A 19081-nucleotide genomic window follows, 5' to 3' on the forward strand; every position below is an offset into this window, starting at 1 on the left:
GGGGGGGGGGGGGGGTTACCAAACTGAATACCTGTCCCCTGGCCCACGCTGACAGGGCTGACACACACACACAGACAGGCTGCCACTATCCCTCGACCTGCCCCTCTTCCCTTCCCTTCCCTTCCCTTCCCTTCCCTTCCCTTCCCTTCCCTTCCCTTCCCTTCCCTTCCCTTCCCTCCTCTACCAGTGGCAGTTCCAAAGACTGCACGTGCCACACAGATAAACAGACGGATAAATAGACACACCTCTTCAGCAGAGAGAGAGAGACAGAAAAAGAGAGAAAAAGAGAGAAAAAGAGAGAAAAAGAGAGAAAGAAAGAGAGAAAGAAAGAGAGAAAGAGAGAAAGAGAGAGAGAGAAAGAGAGAGAAGAGAAAGAAAGAAAGAGAGAAAAGAAAGAGAGAAGAGAAAGAAAGAAAGAGAGAAGAGAAAGAGAGAAGAGAAAGAGAGAAAGAAGAGAAAGAAAGAAAGAGAGAGAGAGACAGAGAGAGAAAGAAAGAAAGAGAGAAAGAGAGAAAGAAAGAAAGAGAGAAAGAGAGAAAGAGAGAAAGAGAGAAAGAGAGAAAGAAAGAAAGAGAGAAAGAAAGAAAGAGAGAAAGAGAGAAAGAAAGAAAGAAAGAAAGAAAGAAAGAAAGAAAGAAAGAGAGAGAGAGAGAGAGAGAGAGAGAGAGAGAGAGAGAGAGAGAGAGAGAGAGAGAGAGAGAGAGAGAGCACCACTGTATCTTCCTGAGGGGAGTGTTGCCAGCCTGCCGGATATGTCAAGTTGGAATCAGCTGTAATATTATATGTTTCTCTATGGGAATCAGCTGTTATAATATTATATATTATATGTTTCTCTATGTGGAATCAGCTGTTATAATATTATATGTTTCTCTATGTGGAATCAGCTGTTATAATATTATATGTTTCTCTATGGGAATCAGCTGTTATAATATTATATGTTTCTCTATGGGAATCAGCGGTTATAATATTATATGTTTCTCTATGGGAATCAGCGGTTATAATATTATTATATACAATATTATATGTTTCTCTATGGCAATAATATTATATGTTTCTCTATGGGAATCAGCTGTTATAATATTATATGTTTCTCTATGGGAATCAGCGGTTATAATATTATATGTTTCTCTATGTGGAATCAGCGGTTATAATATTATATGTTTCTCTATGGGAATCAGCGGTTATAATATTATATGTTTCTCTATGGGAATCAGCGGTTATAATATTATATGTTTCTCTATGGGAATCAGCGGTTATAATATTATTATATACAATATTATATGTTTCTCTATGGCAATAATATTATATGTTTCTCTATGGGAATCAGCTGTTATAATATTATATGTTTCTCTATGGGAATCAGCTGTTATAATATTATATGTTTCTCTATGTGGAATCAGCTGTTATAATATTATATGTTTCTCTATGCACTGCAGAGAGGCGGAGGTGCAAGCTCTTACACAAGTGATTTCATCTCTCCTCTTGTCTTTGTTTGGACTGTGGTGGTAGAAAAGGGAGTGTGTGTGTGTGTGTGTGTGTGTGTGTGTGTGTGTGTGTGTGTGTGTGTGTGTGTGTGTGTGTGTGTGTGTGCGTGTGCGTGTGCGTGTGCGTGTGCGTGTGCGTGTGCGGACTTTGTTTGTATGGAGTGTAGGCTACTGCTTGTTAATCAGCTTTCACTCAAAAGCATTTACTTCCTCCCTTAGTCTAACCAGTGTTGCAATAGCGCACGCACGCGCGCACACACACACACAGACACACAATTCCCTTTCCCTCAGGTTATGGTAGCATGCCAAAGAATCCAGAGCAGTCCAGTATACTCACTCATAGGCATCTGTGCACACACGCAACCATGTGCGCACACACACACACACACAACCACGTGCGCACACACACACCCGTGTGTACACACACACACACACACACACACACACACACACACACACACACACACACACAGACTCATGAAAACAAACACTGCAAGGGAGGCTCTCCCCCTAGTTGAGGTTAACCAAGCCCATTCAGCCAGGAGTGTCACGAAGAACACGTAAGAAATGGGAGCGCTGAAAGGTCTGTTACCAATACACACACTATGCACTCGCCCTTTCACAATGCACACTATGCACTCTCCCTTTCACAATGCACACTATGCACTCGCCCTTTCACAATGCACACTATGCACTCTCCCTTTCACAATGCACACTCACTAGTATGCACTCGCCCTACCAATACACTATGCACTCGCCCTTTCCCTACCATGGTTCCTTCGTAGTGCGGCACACACGCATGCACACACGAGCTATTGGGTAAGCAGATAGACTGTGAAAGATGCAGGTGGAAGATGCCTGCAATGAGTCTTGTTCTCACACCATCATGTGCATACAGGACCACATTGTTTAACCATCTAAACCAGTGTTTCTCAACTGGTGGGTCGCGACCCAAAAGTGGGTCGCGGAGGGGTCATGGGTGGGTCGCAGAGCCTTGGTGTAAAAACAAAAGTAATTAAAAAAAAAAAACAATCCAACTTTTCCTGCAACAATTTAAAACTTTTATTTTGATAGGCTAGTGAACTCCGCGTCATCTGTCGTCATAGATACAATCTGAATGTTTATGCGAGATAGATAGCGTGCAACCAGTCATTCGAGTCTTGGTTACATTTTGAGAATTGCATTGAATTGACTTGAACGCTAAAAAAATTGGGTCGCGACCGAATGAGAGTGGAAAATGGTGGGTCCCAAGACTGTTCCAGTTGAGAACCACTGATTTAAACCATGCGCGTGCACGCGTGCACGGAAAAGTTTGCGTCTGATTAAAGTAGGCAATCCTTGGCAGCTGGCAAGATGGGCCGTTTTGGCCAGAGTCTCTCCATCTCCAAAATTCATCACTATAACAAGCCAACCCCATAACAACCAGTCATAGTAGAAAAGCTCAGATTTAAGACACCAAGACAAAAAATATATAATGAAGCAGTATATTAAAACCCACATCCCTACTTAAAACGTAAATACTTCTTTTACTTCAGACATTCAGTTTCTTCAGTTTTCGCTTTTAACTGACATGTTGCGGTGGTATGGGTCACCAGCATAAGGGCCAAAACATACCAAGGCGGAACGGAACGGTCCCGGGACGAGCGCGGTCTTTCTGCTTAGTTTTGGCCGGCGTGTTTTTCTCTGCCTGTCACACTGACAGCGCCGGCGTGCGCGACCAGTCCTATTCAAAACCCTCCCTACAGCCAAAGCTAGCATGCTACTTTGCCATTCATTTGAATAAGACACCGTCGGTCGCCGGCGTGAAAAATACGCTCGAGGTCTATTTTACAAATGCAGCGCGGCACGGAGCCGGCTCCCGCACCACTGACGCTCGACTACCGCCGGTTGGTGTGTAAGGACAGATATGTTTCAATGTATTTTCACCGACGCCGGTAAAAAACGCGGCCGTTCCGCGACGCTTTACCGCCTTGGTGTGTAAGACCCCTAACCCTTTGATGAAGACGGAAGCTATACCGTCGAAAAGATAAAAAAAACTTTTGCATGTCTGAAGTAAAATAACAAGTCCGACAGGCGGACAACAGATGCGTCCGTCTATGCCCGTTCTGAACCTTTTTTGCCCAAACGCCCCCTTGGCCTCCTCATAACCTGTCAAGGCAATTTATCAATAAGCCTACCATGTACTGTATAAGCCTGGATTTGAAAAAGTACCATAGGATTTCAACAGTGTTGGGCAATTTACTGAAAAACTGTAATGCATTGCTGATTACATGTTACTGTCTTTTCAAAATAATCCCTTACACTACATTTAGCAATGTGGGGACCTAAGGCGAATTTAGCTTAGGGGGGCCATCGGTCCATCCCATATCACATTTTTTTTAACATAAAATCTCTATTTTTGTTAGGCTATTTTTTTTTTTTTAAATCACATTTTTTTTTTTTTTTTTTTAATTACAAACATAAAAAACAGGCAAACATTACAACCCTTTCTGGACAGATTTCAATGAATAGGCTATTTGCAATTTTGCATAGGCCTACATTAAATAAACTAAAATGTGAAATTCTCTTTTCACTTTAATATGAGAGCAGTGATGTCCCCCCCTCACTGAAGTGTTATTTCATGTGTGAGCATGATGCTGTCACCTATTTGAAGTGACGTTGATGTTGGATTTCATGGAATACTTTTAAATGCCGCTTTGGGAAGAAAACAGAGTAGGCGACAGGTGAACTGTATTTCTGTCAAAACAGTGGTTTGCAGGCGTTGCGTTTTCACGTGGATATTGTCTTCGTGGACCGTAACAGACAAACCGTAAGTTCCATAAACTAATCAATGAGACATTGGCTACGTGTACATGATGTTTTTAAGTCCGATTTAATAAATGCGATTTAAATAGATCGGATTAAGAGTTATTTTGCGATGTGTATACATGGCACTTTCACTTAAATGCGATTAAACGTCTGGGGAAAATAAAGCATTGCGATTGGACTGAGGACGCACGTGCTGAGCGAGCCAAATAAGGCACGGGGGCGTGGTTCAATGCCACCGAGATGCAGGTCATCTTCCCCACGAAAATCGTTTCCTCAGGCGGACTGAAATCACAACATTTCCCCCTTTCTCCCTGGATCATTTACAATGCTACACTAGCTACCCTGTTAGCATAGAAAAACGAGTGGTCAAATGGTAATGTGGAGTAACTTTGTTGTGCTTCATTACTTCGTGGGGCACTTTTACATCAATATATGGAAGCCACAACATTTATAGTCGCTTAGGGACTTTAAATTAAGCAAAACTTTCATGTGAAAATCAACAGGAAGTGCCGCCATGTTTTTCTCACTGGCAAAGAGCACGGTTGGTTTGCACGCATGAGCTCCAGGCCAAAACTGAGCGACTGCCACCTTGTGGACACAAGAGGGAATCACAGGAGGGAATCACAATTCAGAAACGCATCACGGGAGGGAAACACATCACGGGAGGGCGGACGGACGGACGGACGGACGGACGGACGGACGGAGGGACGGACGGACACCAAAGCCTCTTATAGAGATGCGTGGGACGCATCTAAAAACCCAAGTTTTACTATGACAGTCAGACATAATGAACATCATACATCTCCAGCCCATACTTTCCGACAGATCCTCCTCTCAGATGCAGTGAGGAGGCTGGTGCAGTGCTTAAGTCATTATGTGCCATTAAGCAGCAAGCATCCATATTAATGAGTCTTCATTTGTATGCCTGAGTGCTTGATCTGGCAGAGCAATTAACCTTAGTCTCTCATTGTCCCCGTCCCCTCCATCAACCATCTGTGTCCCTAAGGAGGAGTGTCTCCGGGAGCAGGGGAGAGGAGAGGAGAGGAGAGGAGAAGAGAAGAGAAGAGAAGAGAAGAGAAGAGAAGAGAAGAGAAGAGAAGAGAGGAGAGGAGAGGAGAGGAGAGGAGAGGAGAGGAGAGGAGAGGAGAGGAGAGGAGAGGAGAGGAGAGGCCTAAAGAGTGTCCTCGGGAGCAAGGCAGGGGCCCATACGGAAGAGAAGCTGTCTATCTCACATCACACTGTGCGACATGGTGCGAAGGGAAGGGAGGGAGAGGTGAGGAGAGGGGAGAGCCAACGAGACGACAATAAACATGATAGACATATTGCTGTCAAAGAGAGGGGCAAGTACACAGGCAGACAGGCAGACGCACACTGACACACAAACACTTGTCAGACAATAGAGCGATGATGATGGTGATGATGATCAAAGCCTTTGGATGACTCCTAAGAGGCCAATTCACCCTGCATGCAACACGCCAGTCAAACTAGACTGCATCGCCAACACATTAACTTCACCCTGCCTGCCTGAAACATGCCATTCAAACTAGACTGCATCGCCAACACATTAACCCTCCATCGACTCCTTCCCTGAACATAAAGCAGAATAATGTGCCCATAATAAACACCCAGAATACGGATTGATTTTCACACCCAACGAGTATTAGATGAAAGTGAGTCGTGCTTAGAGGAGATGGATAAATATATAATTTCTGTAGTGGATTGTCCATATCAGTGTACATGTACTGTAAAAATCACCCTTCTTATCGAAGGCATACATGATTAAGATGCAATGTAATGTAATAGGTTTTGCAGACGCATTATGATCACATGTGTCATTCCATTTGACTACAGGCACCCGTGCTGAGCTGCAAACTTCCCCATTTTGGTTTTGATGGGGCCCTTTGAGGGGGCCCTTTATGTACACTAAATAATAAATCTTAACGACATGGCAGCAGCATCATACCAGGCTCCCTCCAAACTCCACTATATAAATATCAGGCAAATATGTCTGACCTCCACTGTGATTGGCTGATAAAGCATCAGATAAAGAACTCTTTGCAGGACGTTACGTTACATTACATTACACTTATCTGAAACTTTTGTATCCAAAGCGACTTACAGTTAAGCTCAGGGTATTGGTTACAGTCCCTGAAGCAACGTGGGGTTAGGTGCCTTGGTACAGGGCACTTCAGCCATGGATGAAGTGGCTGGTGAGAGTGGGATTTGAACCTGCAACCCTCTGATCTAAAAGGCCAGCGCTCTAACCACTGAGCCATGGCTGCACCCATGACGTCAGCCTCTTATCCTCAGTCCTCCACCCCCACACACCCCAATAGGCCAAATCATCATTTTTTTTTTTTTTTTTTTTTTACAAAAAATAGGACTACAGGCTCTTCTGTTAGATGATATGGGCAGTCATGGGTGAGCGGTTAGGGCGTCAGACTTGCATCCCAGAGGTTGCCGGTTCGACTCCCGACCCGCCAGGTTGGTGGGGGGAGTAATCAACCAGTGCTCTCCCCCATCCTCTTCCATGACCGAAGTACCCTGAGCATGGTGCCGTCCCGCAGCACTGATCCCTTTCGGGCCCCATTGGGGGCTTCCCCCTTGCACAGACGAGGCATAAATGCAATTTCATTGTGTGCAGCGTGCAGTGTGCACTTGTGTGCTGTGGAGTGCTGTGTCACAATGGCAATGGGAGTTGGAGTTTCCCAATGGGCTTTCACATTTACCTCTTAACTTAACCTGGTTTACTCCTGAACCAGCTTCTTGGTATAGGCCTTGGCGAGTGCATAGGTAAAGAGGCCAAAATCGTCATCATCATCAGTTGTCATTTCCCATACAGTACAAACCCATAAATCTGGTGGTGCATGCGTGATTGTACATCATGTCTCTTAAAGTACTCTCCCAGGACTAATGTGATGTCAGTTCAAGTCCAGTGTGACAGCATGCAGCAGCAGCAGGAGGAGGAATCCTTCTAATATCCATCTCCCTGCTGCGTTCCCCTGAGCAGCCAGCACAGCAAAGCCACCATTAAAATATGACATGATGGCAGCAAAGCAAAGCAAAGCCACCATTAAAATATGACATGATGGCAGCAGCACAGGAGCATCTCACTAAAGGGCAAGTGCAGAGCGGAGCGGAGAGACACTACTTTGTCATGCTCACTTAACTTTTCGCTCTGCCTTTAACATCCAGACAGAGGCGCTTACACGCGGGAGCAGGGAGCAGAGGGGGGTAGAGGGCCGTGCGAGGGGAACGGGAGGGGAGGTAGTGGGCGAGGGGGGAAGAGGGGAGTGGTTGGGTGACATTAAGGGGCTGATTAAATGAAGCATCTGGGTCATTTCACGTGAAATCAGACACTTTGGGACCCGACCGACCCGGATTTCAATCATACTTGGTGTGCCTTTTCAGTAGCAAGGTAGCACCCCAGAACTGCATTGGTTTGAATCTGACACTAATATTAAGGGAGAAACAGACTAGGAAAGGTTCACATGTGAGGGTAGGACACTATACATTCAGCCTTGAATATATCAGTCAGTGTTAGTCACAAAAAGATGCCTGTGGTGTTGTTTGAAAGCTCTTTTCTGGCTCTACATATTACACAATCACCTTGGAATGCAACTACTCTCAGAATATGAATTATGATAAATTGAAAAATTAAAAATTGAATATCTAAAAAACTCATATTTTAAAATGGCCAGTTCCTTGTCCAAACGTAGCCGGCAATGTCATGAGCAGCACCTAAAATGCTGGTGTTCGGTTTGTTATTCATTTCAGAGAGAATTTGACTCACAAATATGGCATCATACAGACCACTTACTAATAATATGGTAATACCATAGTAGCATCACATGACAAAACAAAAACAAAACAAAAATGGTCAGTGTCCATGGTCCAAGGTTTCAGAAACTAAGGCAGATGTCAATTTATACACACCAAATGATGATATGTGAATGTTTGAACATTCCTTCTCTGTGTACCTGTGCCATCTTCCCTTTACCATACTTTAAAGAGATAATCAATGGCTACACTCTCATTTTGTACTCTACCAGTGCATTTGAAGCAGCAGCTGTGTCTTTTGTAGATAATGTATAAGTACGTCCCGTTGCAGTTACAGGTTCCACTACCAGAAGCACATCCTGATGATCCATGACAAGTCTATCTGGTCTGAAGGGAAAAGTCAAGGATGGAGATGGCCCATGAGGATGCAGGAGGTTCAGTTTCACCTCTCCAGTGCTCGGCATACATTCCTCAGCACATGCTAGCCACCAGTTGCCATCATATACAGCTACAACATACCCTTTGATGCTTGAAAATGTAACACATTCCTTTACTGAGCTCACTCTTTCAACTCTGCCTTCTCTGAATGCTGAAAATGGCCTAATTTCCACTGTGTCCATTGACAATGGGCAGAAGCTGTGTAGTTTTTGAGTACCTGGAATAGTTCTTGCAGATTCAAACCTTTTCAACAGGTTCTCAGCTTCATGATGGTACATCTCTGTTGTGGCAAACTGGCAATGGATGTTCTTGACATTATCCTTGACTGACTCCCTTGAACCAGGAACATTTTTAAAACTATAGCTTTGTAATTCAAGATGCTATTCAATCATTTCACTGGAACAACCAGTGCAGGCCACAATCCATCCATTTGTTCATCCAGATTTTTTTTTCCCCCAGTTTCAACTGATCTTGGTAGTAGCATACAAATGGATGGATTGTGGCCTGCACTGGTTGTTCCAGTGAAATGATTGAATAGCATCTTGAATGAAAGGTTGCAAATTACAAAAGAAAACATCACATAAGACAAGTCTCATTGACATTTTTAAAAAGAAGAATTCATGGAGAATGAAGAAAAAAATAAAATAAAAATCTGTGGACAATCCCACAAGGGGTTCTGGAGCTCTGAAAATGACACCCAAAATGATTTGTCAGACTTGTGAGGTCTTCTGGTGAAACACTGATGGGGTTTCCTTTCTATTTATAGCTTTTTATGAGAGTGTTCCTACTTGTCTCTACAAGGGAAAAAAAATCAAGAGGCTATGTTGGGCACAAGTATGTCTTCTGAAGGCCTAAGCAGAGCACAGCCAAAAACTCCAGTACAATTTGTATCATCTTTGAGGTAATGCCATGACGATGCAGGATCATACAGACCAAAACTGACAGTTTTGCAACAAACTATTCCTATCTATGTACCAGCATGCCAAATTTGAGCTTCCTATATGGTGTAGTTATTGAGCTACGGGCTTGTGAACTTTGACAAAAAAAAGAGTGTGAACAAAATGGGCACCCCCCTTCCCCAGTAAAATTGGCTGTAACACGGAGAGTATACATCTTACATTCAAATACATTTACAGTGTTTCTCTTAAGTACCATGGGTACACTTGGTAATATTTTCAGAATTTTTTGAGACCTAAGTGCGCGGGCTCTTGTTGATTTGGCGTGGAATGACCCGCAAGCCATTACCATGACATTAACTTTGAGCCGCTGAAATCACAGGCAATTTAATTCTGGTGATTCAGAGATAAAAAAAGAACTTTTGAAGTCACTTTTGCCTAAAACATTGCAGAAACACCGACAAAAAACACACACACGAAAAGGGAAAAGTCGATGACGATACTGCACATCATATTACCCAGAGTCTCCGCCTTTAATTACTGCCCATGCCACACGGCACAAAAGAAAGAAGAAAACTCGTTTGTGGCTACGGCAGGCGGTGCCGGGTTTAAAACAGAGAGGGGGGGGGGGGGGTGGCAGAGAGGCCGGGGCTTCAGTCATCTCCTCTACACTGCACTGCACTCCAGTAGGCCCTAATACTGACTGGGACTGCATGGGTGGGGTAGGAGAGAGACTGGGACTGCATGGGTGGGGTAGGAGAGAGACTGGGACTGCATGGGTGGGGTAGGAGAGAGACTGGGACTGCATGGGTGGGGTAGGAGAGAGACTGGGACTGCATGGGTGGGGTAGGAGAGAGACTGGGACTGCATGGGTGGGGTAGGAGAGAGAGACTGGGACTGCATGGTGGGGTAGGAGAGACTGGGACTGCATGGGTGGGGTAGGAGAGAGACTGGGACTGCATAGGTGGGGTAGGAGAGAGACTGGAGCTGCATAGGTGGGGTAGGAGAGAGACTGGAGCTGCATAGGTGGGGTAGGAGAGAGAGACTGAGAGAGGCAGGGGATCTAGTTGTCTGCTGCACTACACTACACTGGGCCCTAGTTGTCTGCTGCACTACACTGGGCCCTAGTGCTGTCTGGGCCTCTAGTTGTCTGCTGCACTACACTGGGCCCTAATGCTGTCTCTCTAGTTGTCTGCTGCACTACACTGGGCCCTAATGCTGTCTCTCTAGTTGTCTGCTGCACTACACTACACTGGGCCCTAGTTGTCTGCTGCACTACACTGGGCCCTAGTGCTGTCTGGGCCTCTAGTTGTCTGCTGCACTACACTACACTGGGCCCTAGTGCTGACTGGGCCTCTAGTTGTCTGCTGCACTACACTACTCTGGGCCCTAATGCTGACTGGGCCTCTAGTTGTCTGCTGCACTACACTGGGCCCTAATGCTGTCTGGGGCTGCTATAGTACTAATGCCGGGGCAGGAGGGAGGGAGGCGGTGGGGCTCCAGTCGACCGCTCTGCACTGCACTCATAGAGGTAGAAAATAACACTAGAGAGGACCCCGCCCCCCTTTTACGGCAATCTGTAGCGGCCATTATCTGTAGGTAGATCAGAGAAATGGAAATTAACGAAGAACGAGGCTCACCTCTGTCAAAAATGGCTTAATCATGTGAAAATGTCCATCAACACACTATACAAGGACAATAGTTGAAGCGTGTTGCTAACTGTGTTCATAAAAGATATTATTTGATTTTTAAATGTATTTTATCGACTCATATGATTTAAGTAGATATTTAGCCTGCCATTTCAAATCTGGTCTTTGATTAATGTGTTACTTCATATTTACACAGTTATAGTTAATTTCTTGACAGGGGTGGGCGTGTTCTCCATTGACTTGCATTGCCTGAAGTTACCTACACTACCTAAGGAAGTTGGGAAGCTCCAGCTGCCATTTCCTAGTGCTGTCGCAAATTGCTGTGTACTCTCTAGTGCTATTTTCTACCTCTATGACTGCACTGGTCTGCTCTGCTCTGGGCCATAATGTTGACTAGGGCGGGCGGCTGTCTAGGGCTATGCTGCATGGGGGACTGGGGCTGCATGTAACGACTACACTACATTACACTTAGCTGACGCATTTTATCCAAAGCAACTTACACTTAGCTGACGCATTTTATCCAAAGCAACTTACAGTTGTTTTCAGATAATTGGTTACAGTCCCCAGAGCTATGTAGGCTTAGGTGGCTTGCTCCAGGGTATTGGTTACAGTCCCCAGAGCTATGTAGGGTTAGGTGGCTTGCTCCAGGGTATTGGTTACAGTCCCCAGAGCTATGTAGGGTTAGGTGGCTTGCTCCAGGGTATTGGTTACAGTCCCCAGAGCTATGTAGGGTTAGGTGGCTTGCTCCAGGGTATTGGTTACAGTCCCCAGAGCTATGTAGGGTTAGGTGGCTTGCTCCAGGGTATTGGTTACAGTCCCCAGAGCTATGTAGGGTTAGGTGGCTTGCTCCAGGGTATTGGTTACAGTCCCCAGAGCTATGTAGGGTTAGGTGGCTTGCTCCAGGGTATTGGTTACAGTCCCCAGAGCTATGTAGGGTTAGGTGGCTTGCTCCAGGGTATTGGTTACAGTCCCCAGAGCTATGTAGGGTTAGGTGGCTTGCTCCAGGGCACCTCAGCCCTAATGGAGTGTGTTCAGGAGTGTGAGGGTGGGATTCGAACCTGCAACTCTCAGATCTAAAGCCCCTGTCCTTAACCACTAGGCCCCGGCTGCCCCACATAACAATAGAATAATGCGATGTCATGTAGAGCTGTTGACTAGGCCTGGCTGCATGGGTGGGGCTGGAATTTGAAACAGCGCGCAGCAGCAGCAGCAGCAGCAGCAGCAGCAGACTCCGTCTCTCTCGCCCACTGATGGCAACAAATGAGGCCGAGAGGAGACGAGACGAGACGAGAGGGGAAGAAAAAACGAGTCATCATCCACACTCCTCAGGCACAGGCCGAAAGGGAGAAAAAACTAGTCACCCACCATACTCCATACGGCAACTGAGGCACAGGACGAGACGAGAGGGAAAAAACAGAGTCATCATCCATACACCACACACCATACACCACACGGCAACATCCTTCTGGGACGTGCCGAGACGATCCCCTGAGCCATCGCAGCTCCCCCTGGGCTTCAGTGACAGCACTGAGCGGAGAGCATGAGAAGACGGGAGCAGAGGGGAGCAGAAGGGAGGGGAAGAGCAGCACACGCAGGCAGACAGGAAGCACAGTTTAGGCAGCACAGTTTAGGCAGCACAGTTTAGGCAGCACAGTTTAGGCAGCACAGTTTAGGCAGCACAGTTTAGGCAGCACAGTTTAGGCAGCACAGTTTAGGCAGCACAGTTTAGGCAGAGGGGAGCAGGAAGTGGAGGAGGAGGAGGAGGAAGAGGGGAGCAGGAAGTGGAGGAGGAGGAGGAGGAGGAAGAGGAGCAGGAGCAGGAGCAGGAGGAGGAGGAAGATGAAGAGGTGGAGGAGGATGAAGAGGTGGAGGAGGATGAAGAGGTGGAGGAGGAGGAGGAGGAGGAGGAGGAAGAGGGGAGCAGGAAGTGGAGGAGGAGGAGGAAGAAGAGGGGAACAGGAAGTAGAGTTTGCTTGCTTATCTGGCCTGCCCCCTGGGGGGGTGGGGGGGGGGGGGGGGTCACACAAGGCAGGACACAGAAGCCTTTCAATGGGAAAAAATACAGCTATACAAAAAAATACACAGGCATACAAAAGAACCTACTGAAATACGCACAGCCACACAAAAAACCTACTGCAATGATCCCACATCTGTACTGTCTGTAAAGTAGACGTGATTCTTCTTCAAAATGATGCCGAACATTCACAGTGTTGAAAAAAAGATGGAAAGGGAAACCGAAAAAAAAACAGATCAGAAAAAAAAAAAAAAATGTAAAGGATGGGAGGGAAAAAAATACAAAAAAAATGCATATTCAATGAGATATTTATACTGCACAGGAGTCTCAATGGAGGAGGAGGTGGAGGAAGATGAAGAGGTGGAGGAAGAGGAGGAAGAGGAGGAGGAAGAGGAGGAAGAGGAGGAGGAGGAAGATGGGCGGGAGGAGGAAGAGGTGGAGGAGGAGGAGGAGTAGGAAGAGGAGGAGGAGGAGGAGGAGGAAGAGGTGGAGGAGGTGGAGGAGGAAGAAGATGGGGGGGAGGAGGAAGATGGGCGGGAGGAGGAAGAGGTGGAGGTGGAGGAGGAGGAGGAAGAGGAGGAGGAGGAAGATGAAGAGGTGGAGGAGGTGGAGGAAGAGGGGGAGGAGGAGGAGGAGGAGGAGAACGAGGGGAGCAGGAAGTGGCGGAGGTGGAGGAGGAGGTGGAAGAGGTGGAGGAGGATGAAGAGGTGGAGGAGGATGAAGAGGTGGAGGAGGAGGAAGAGGAGGAGGAAGATGGGGGGAGGAGGAGGAGGAAGAGGAGAGCAGGAAGTGGAGGAGGAGGAAGAGGAGGAGGAGGAGGAAGAGGAAGAAGAGGGGGAAGAAGAGGAGAGGAAGAGGAGGAGGATGAACACAAGTAGGAGGAGGAGGAGAACGAGGGGAGCAGGAAGTGGAGGAGGAGGAGGAAGAGGTGGAGGAGGAGGAAGAGGAGGAGGAAGATGGGGGGAGGAGGAAGAGGAGGAGGAGGAGGAGGAGGAGGAAGAGGAGGAAGAGGAGGAGGAGGGGGGGGGGAGAGAGATGGAGGAAGAGGGAGAGGAGGAGGAGGGGGAGGAGGAGGAGGAGGAGAGCCACCTAGAGAGCTTGTCTCGCTCACTGATGTTGTTCATACGCTTTCATCCCCATCTTGCACTACAACAACAAAAAATCCTTCAAGTCTTCAAGGAGCGCCGGGCATCCTAATGGAGAGGTATTTACCAGAGCAGCACACTCCACACACAACAATCAAAAGGGACGCGTGCGCATTAATTCATCATCACACAGCGGAGAGGAGACCTGCAAGACGGGAAAACAATACAAGACTCCCTTTGGTCTGGTTTTGAAAACATCAAATCTCTCTCCATTTCTTTTGTGCGGTGCAGAACACACAACCACCACCACCACCACCCACTCCCACACCTGCACACCCATCCACCAATAGCAGTTAAGCTTACTAACTCTTTTCAACTTCAGGGTTTATATGCTTTTGAACTTGCAATCGAGGACAAAGAGAAGCCACAATGAAAACCCACACTGAAAAAAAACACACAAAAATGCATATAAATGACTTCTGATAACTTCCTTAGGTCGCACACTAACCGCAAATGTACTGACGTCGTCCTCAGCTGCACTAAGATTTCATTCCAGCAGCAGTGCTCAGAGTACCAGTGGGAGCATGATAAGCACCTAAGAGGAATGCAGGACGTGAACAAGAACTCGCGGTCACCCTAGTGACACAGAACGTGAAGGGAACAAGGTCATTTGCCACCCTAGTAACGCAGAACGTGAAGGGAACAAGGTCATTTGCCACCCTGGTAACGCAGAACGTGAAGGGAACAAGGTCATTTGCCACCCTGGTAACGCAGAACGTGAAGGGAACAAGGTCATTTGCCACCCTAGTAACACAGAACGTGAAGGGAACAAGGTCATTTGCCACCCTAGTAACGCAGAACGTGAAGGGAGCAAAGTCATTTGGTTCTCTCACAGGGGTGGGGAACCTATGTCTCGAGGGCAGCAGGGGTGGGGAACCTATGTCTCGAGGGCCATTTACTGCCTGGTCTTCAGTCAAGCAGGAAAAACAAATATTCACCAAAAAAGAGAAAGCATATCTCTCCCAAGCTTTCTTCATGCCACACTTCTGCCGATTGTTAAGGAACATATAGGGCCATTGGAAGTACAGTAGTCACAAAAAGTCACAAGGTAGGAAAAGCTATTATAAGCAATTGTGTTCACCATGGCTTGCATGCATACATGCATGACACTTACTGAGGAAAACAGGGTGGTGGTGTGAAATGAACACTACAATAAACCACAGAGGTCACAATAGAACAAGTGCACTGTGCACTGTGCACAACACCCAGGAACTGTTAGCAGGCAGAAGTGAAAGGTTCCGTTGGCTTTTGTTTGCTTTTACAACTGCAACTACACTACACTGAGGGCAATGTAATCTCTATTCCCCTGGTTTGAATGAACAAGGACCGCTGGTGACAAAGGACAATACAAGGAGGAACACGTCACAGTATGGCCACACGCCACACTACACATCACAGTATGGCCACACGCCACACTACACGCCAGAGAGGGAACACGTCACAGCCTGGCCACACTACACGCCAGAGAGGGAACACGTCACAGTATGGCCACACGCCACACTACACGCCAGAGAGGGAACACGTCACAGTATGGCCACACGCCACACTACACGCCAGAGAGGGAACACGTCACAGCATTGCCACACGCCACACTACACGCCAGTGACTCTACGTGTGCTGCTCAAGTGGAAAGCCAATCACTGATGTAAATATGACATCACATGTCTGAGACAAGCCGTGCAATGAACCAAATGTGTGCCATCCTTTAAGGCTAGCATCATGTCAAGAAGAGGGCAGGTGACAAGGCCCACACATCCTCACGTGGCGGTCAGAGGCCAAACTTTATCATCGTTTTTGCTTTGTTTGTTTTTTGCCATGTTAAACTCAGCCTCCTTTTATTAATAAGACAAACAATGTTGACATTGATGGTCAGTAGTACACCATCAGATGGAAGCCTTACCAGCAACTTAAATGCATCTCTGCCAATCTCCCAAAAACACAATTGGGCAAATTTAACATCACAGTTAACCACTGTAACTTCTACCAGACATTATATTCTTGTGTGTCCAATCAAAGTCACAGCTGAGCTGAACACATAACACCATTGTGTAATCTTACTTCCTCAAGAAGCCCTGAGGCGTAGAGCAGTCCGCCAGTGACACTGCATGCCAAAATTACCTGAGATATCAACTGTGACGGTACAATATGATACGCCTGATGGTGACGGTACAATATGATACGCCTGATGTAGACAATGGCTGCAACTACTGAATCATAACGCACGCACGCACGCACGCACGCACGCACGCACGCACGCACACACACACAGTGACAGCACAATATGATACGCCTGATGGTGACAATGGCTGCAACTACTGAATCATAACATACACACACATTAACAAACGCGCACGCAGAAGCACACTGTGCGCACACACACACGCGCGCGCGCGCACACACACACACACGCAGACATAAACTATGTATTTGCCACAAGTGTGTATTATTCATAACTCATAGCAGGTAGTTCAGGTTCCTTCTGTATTTCCTTCCTGACATAATCATTTCCTCTTTCCAGCGCGCTACAGTATGTGGACGTGACCTCACAGAAGGCCCCTCGCCTCGCCGTCCCATCACTCACACCCCGTCTGGAGTTTGGCGAGTTCCGTTTCAAGGCAGAGGAATAATAGAAGAGCCTGGACTCCTCTTTTTCTTAAAAATGTTCTTCATAAAATGAGGAGTCCAGGCTCTTCTATGAGATGATTTACCTCTTAACTTCAACTGGTTTACTCCTGAACCAGCTTCTTAGTATAACTTAGGCCCCTGACTTGACTCTGGGATTTATCGAGTTCTGTTTCAAGAAGTAAGCCAGTTTTTCCCCTTTCGTCATCTGACTGACAGCACACTAGCCTGCAATGATTCAGGCCAATCCTTTGTGCTTTAAAATAGGCCACACAGACTTCATCATACTTGAAGAATGAAGTGTCCCGCCAGGTTGGTTACAATTTGTCTGTATCCGTCCAGACACTGTCACAGCCAGCACTGCCCAGACCAGACTCTGTATGTTGTTACTATTAAGTTTTCTTTTTCGTTTTGTGTTTTCTTCTGCTTCTTTAACCCCTTGAGCAATATTACAATATGAATAACAGAGTATATGGTTGAAATATCAACCATATAAGCTTAATGAGCAAAAACTCTCATCACAGACCACATGTATTGTACTAGTTTATGTGCGGGGTCAATGGTTGGCCTGTCTCCGACCTGGGCTCCTGCTAGTAGACCTCAGAACACAATACGTCTTGAAAAGTAATCTATTTTGGTAACAATTACATGCAATAGCCAAACTGTGAATTGTTGGCATATTGTAGTCTGCATGGGGAGAGCGCATGTTAACTTGGGAACCACATCGCCTCCTCCTGTAATCTATACCTTTCTCATAATGCGTAGGCCCTACCTACTGTACATCTGACTTCAAAGACAGTTTTAGAGTTTCTCAGTTCAGAGAAAGGTAAACTAAGTCAGCAGGCCATGCACTCACCAAGGGGGCTTAAAATATTGGTGTGCAGTGCGCATGCAGTAGCGCAGGCCTACACCTCTACATAAATAGTTTCCTACAGTGGTTTGAGTGTTCTATATCTGTGGGTTTCACTAACCAAAATACTTTCTTCTTCACCGACATGCATCTTCCTTTCATGTCGTCTTGCAAATTGTCTCTTTTGAAAATATGGCCCATTACTTTGCACGGAGAGGTAACGCGCACGGTATTTTTGTCATATTTGTTAATAACTTTACACAATGAAGGGGCTTGGCAAAAATAGAAAGAAAGAAACAAAGAACAGCAAAACGGCATATAGCCACATATCGGCTACATTGTATACATGTGTTGTTCCAAGCTACTGGTGTTACATGCTAACTGCTTTTACTGGGGGATGCTGACCTGTATGACGCGCATCGACCACCACAATAGTTCCCATGTGTCATTAATAAGACTAAAGTTGTGCGCTTGCTCGAAACTCTGTGTTTTAGTACTTGTTCCCGTTTCTTTTATTGGTGTATGAAACCTCCAGGACACAACTAAAGCTGAGCAACAATTCCCGAGCAGGCCCCAACAGCTACACAGGAAACAGTGTAGCGACTAGGCGCGCCTCTGTCAATTCCCAATCCACACTGTTCGCTTACAAAGACAAGGAAGACTCTGGGGCTTCGCTTTGCATTTAGGCAAAGTTTGCGGCCGATATCTCGCTCTCTTCTAAATCCATACACGCTGATAGTGTGATTGTTCCAAGAACAGATTCAAACAGCTGCGCACCTCTAAAACTTTGAGGAAAATCTCGGGATAGGACAGCACTGCGGGCTATTATGATAATCACGGTTCTTCCCAAACTTGTGCAATCGGATGCAAAGTAGCGAGTAGAGCTCAGCAGTTGCATGTTACTCACCGACGCCGTACTTCTCCTTTTTCGTGGGTACCCAGCGAGTCATTCTCATCAACGAACTTTTTTTCTGCCCCTGGGCCGTGTGTTGAGTAGAGTAGCTCCTTTAGTTTTCTCTGGACTTTTTGTTTTCACTGTTGATGTGCCGTTCCACCTCTGGCCGCCATTTTCCACCGATAACTGGATGATCCACAAGGGGGTAGAGTTCTAGAACTAAAGCGCGAGCTCATGAGAAACTTTTTTTTTGTCATGTGGTGTTGCGCGTCACCAGAGCCGCACCGGTGTAAAACTCTGCTAGATGCGTTAGCGAGTTGGCTAAATAGTGTACTTAGGTAGGGATACTTTGTAACCAATGTTTTTTTTTTTGGAACGGAATGTCAGAAAGAGAAATGGATAGAGAAAAGCAACACCCCTATTGGCATGAACATATAAATGATAGGCCTGCTCCACTCTAACAAGCAAGCCAATAAGAAAAGAAAACAAGGCATTCAGTT

At 46.3% G+C, this 19081-nt stretch overlaps 1 protein-coding gene across 1 annotated transcript in view; it reads right to left on the minus strand.

The window, feature by feature from the left end:
- Positions 1-18764, minus strand: part of LOC134467115 (dedicator of cytokinesis protein 1-like) — a 551248-nt gene extending 532484 nt beyond the window's left edge. The window contains exon 1 of the mRNA XM_063221037.1: positions 18594-18764. Coding sequence (XP_063077107.1) covers positions 18594-18642 — 49 coding nt within the window. The 5' untranslated portion in view covers positions 18643-18764. The remainder of the gene's footprint in view (positions 1-18593) is intronic.
- Positions 18765-19081: the final 317 nt, after the last annotated feature.

The sequence above is a fragment of the Engraulis encrasicolus genome, chromosome 17 (genome assembly GCF_034702125.1).
Source record: "Engraulis encrasicolus isolate BLACKSEA-1 chromosome 17, IST_EnEncr_1.0, whole genome shotgun sequence".
Classification (NCBI taxonomy): domain Eukaryota; kingdom Metazoa; phylum Chordata; class Actinopteri; order Clupeiformes; family Engraulidae; genus Engraulis; species Engraulis encrasicolus.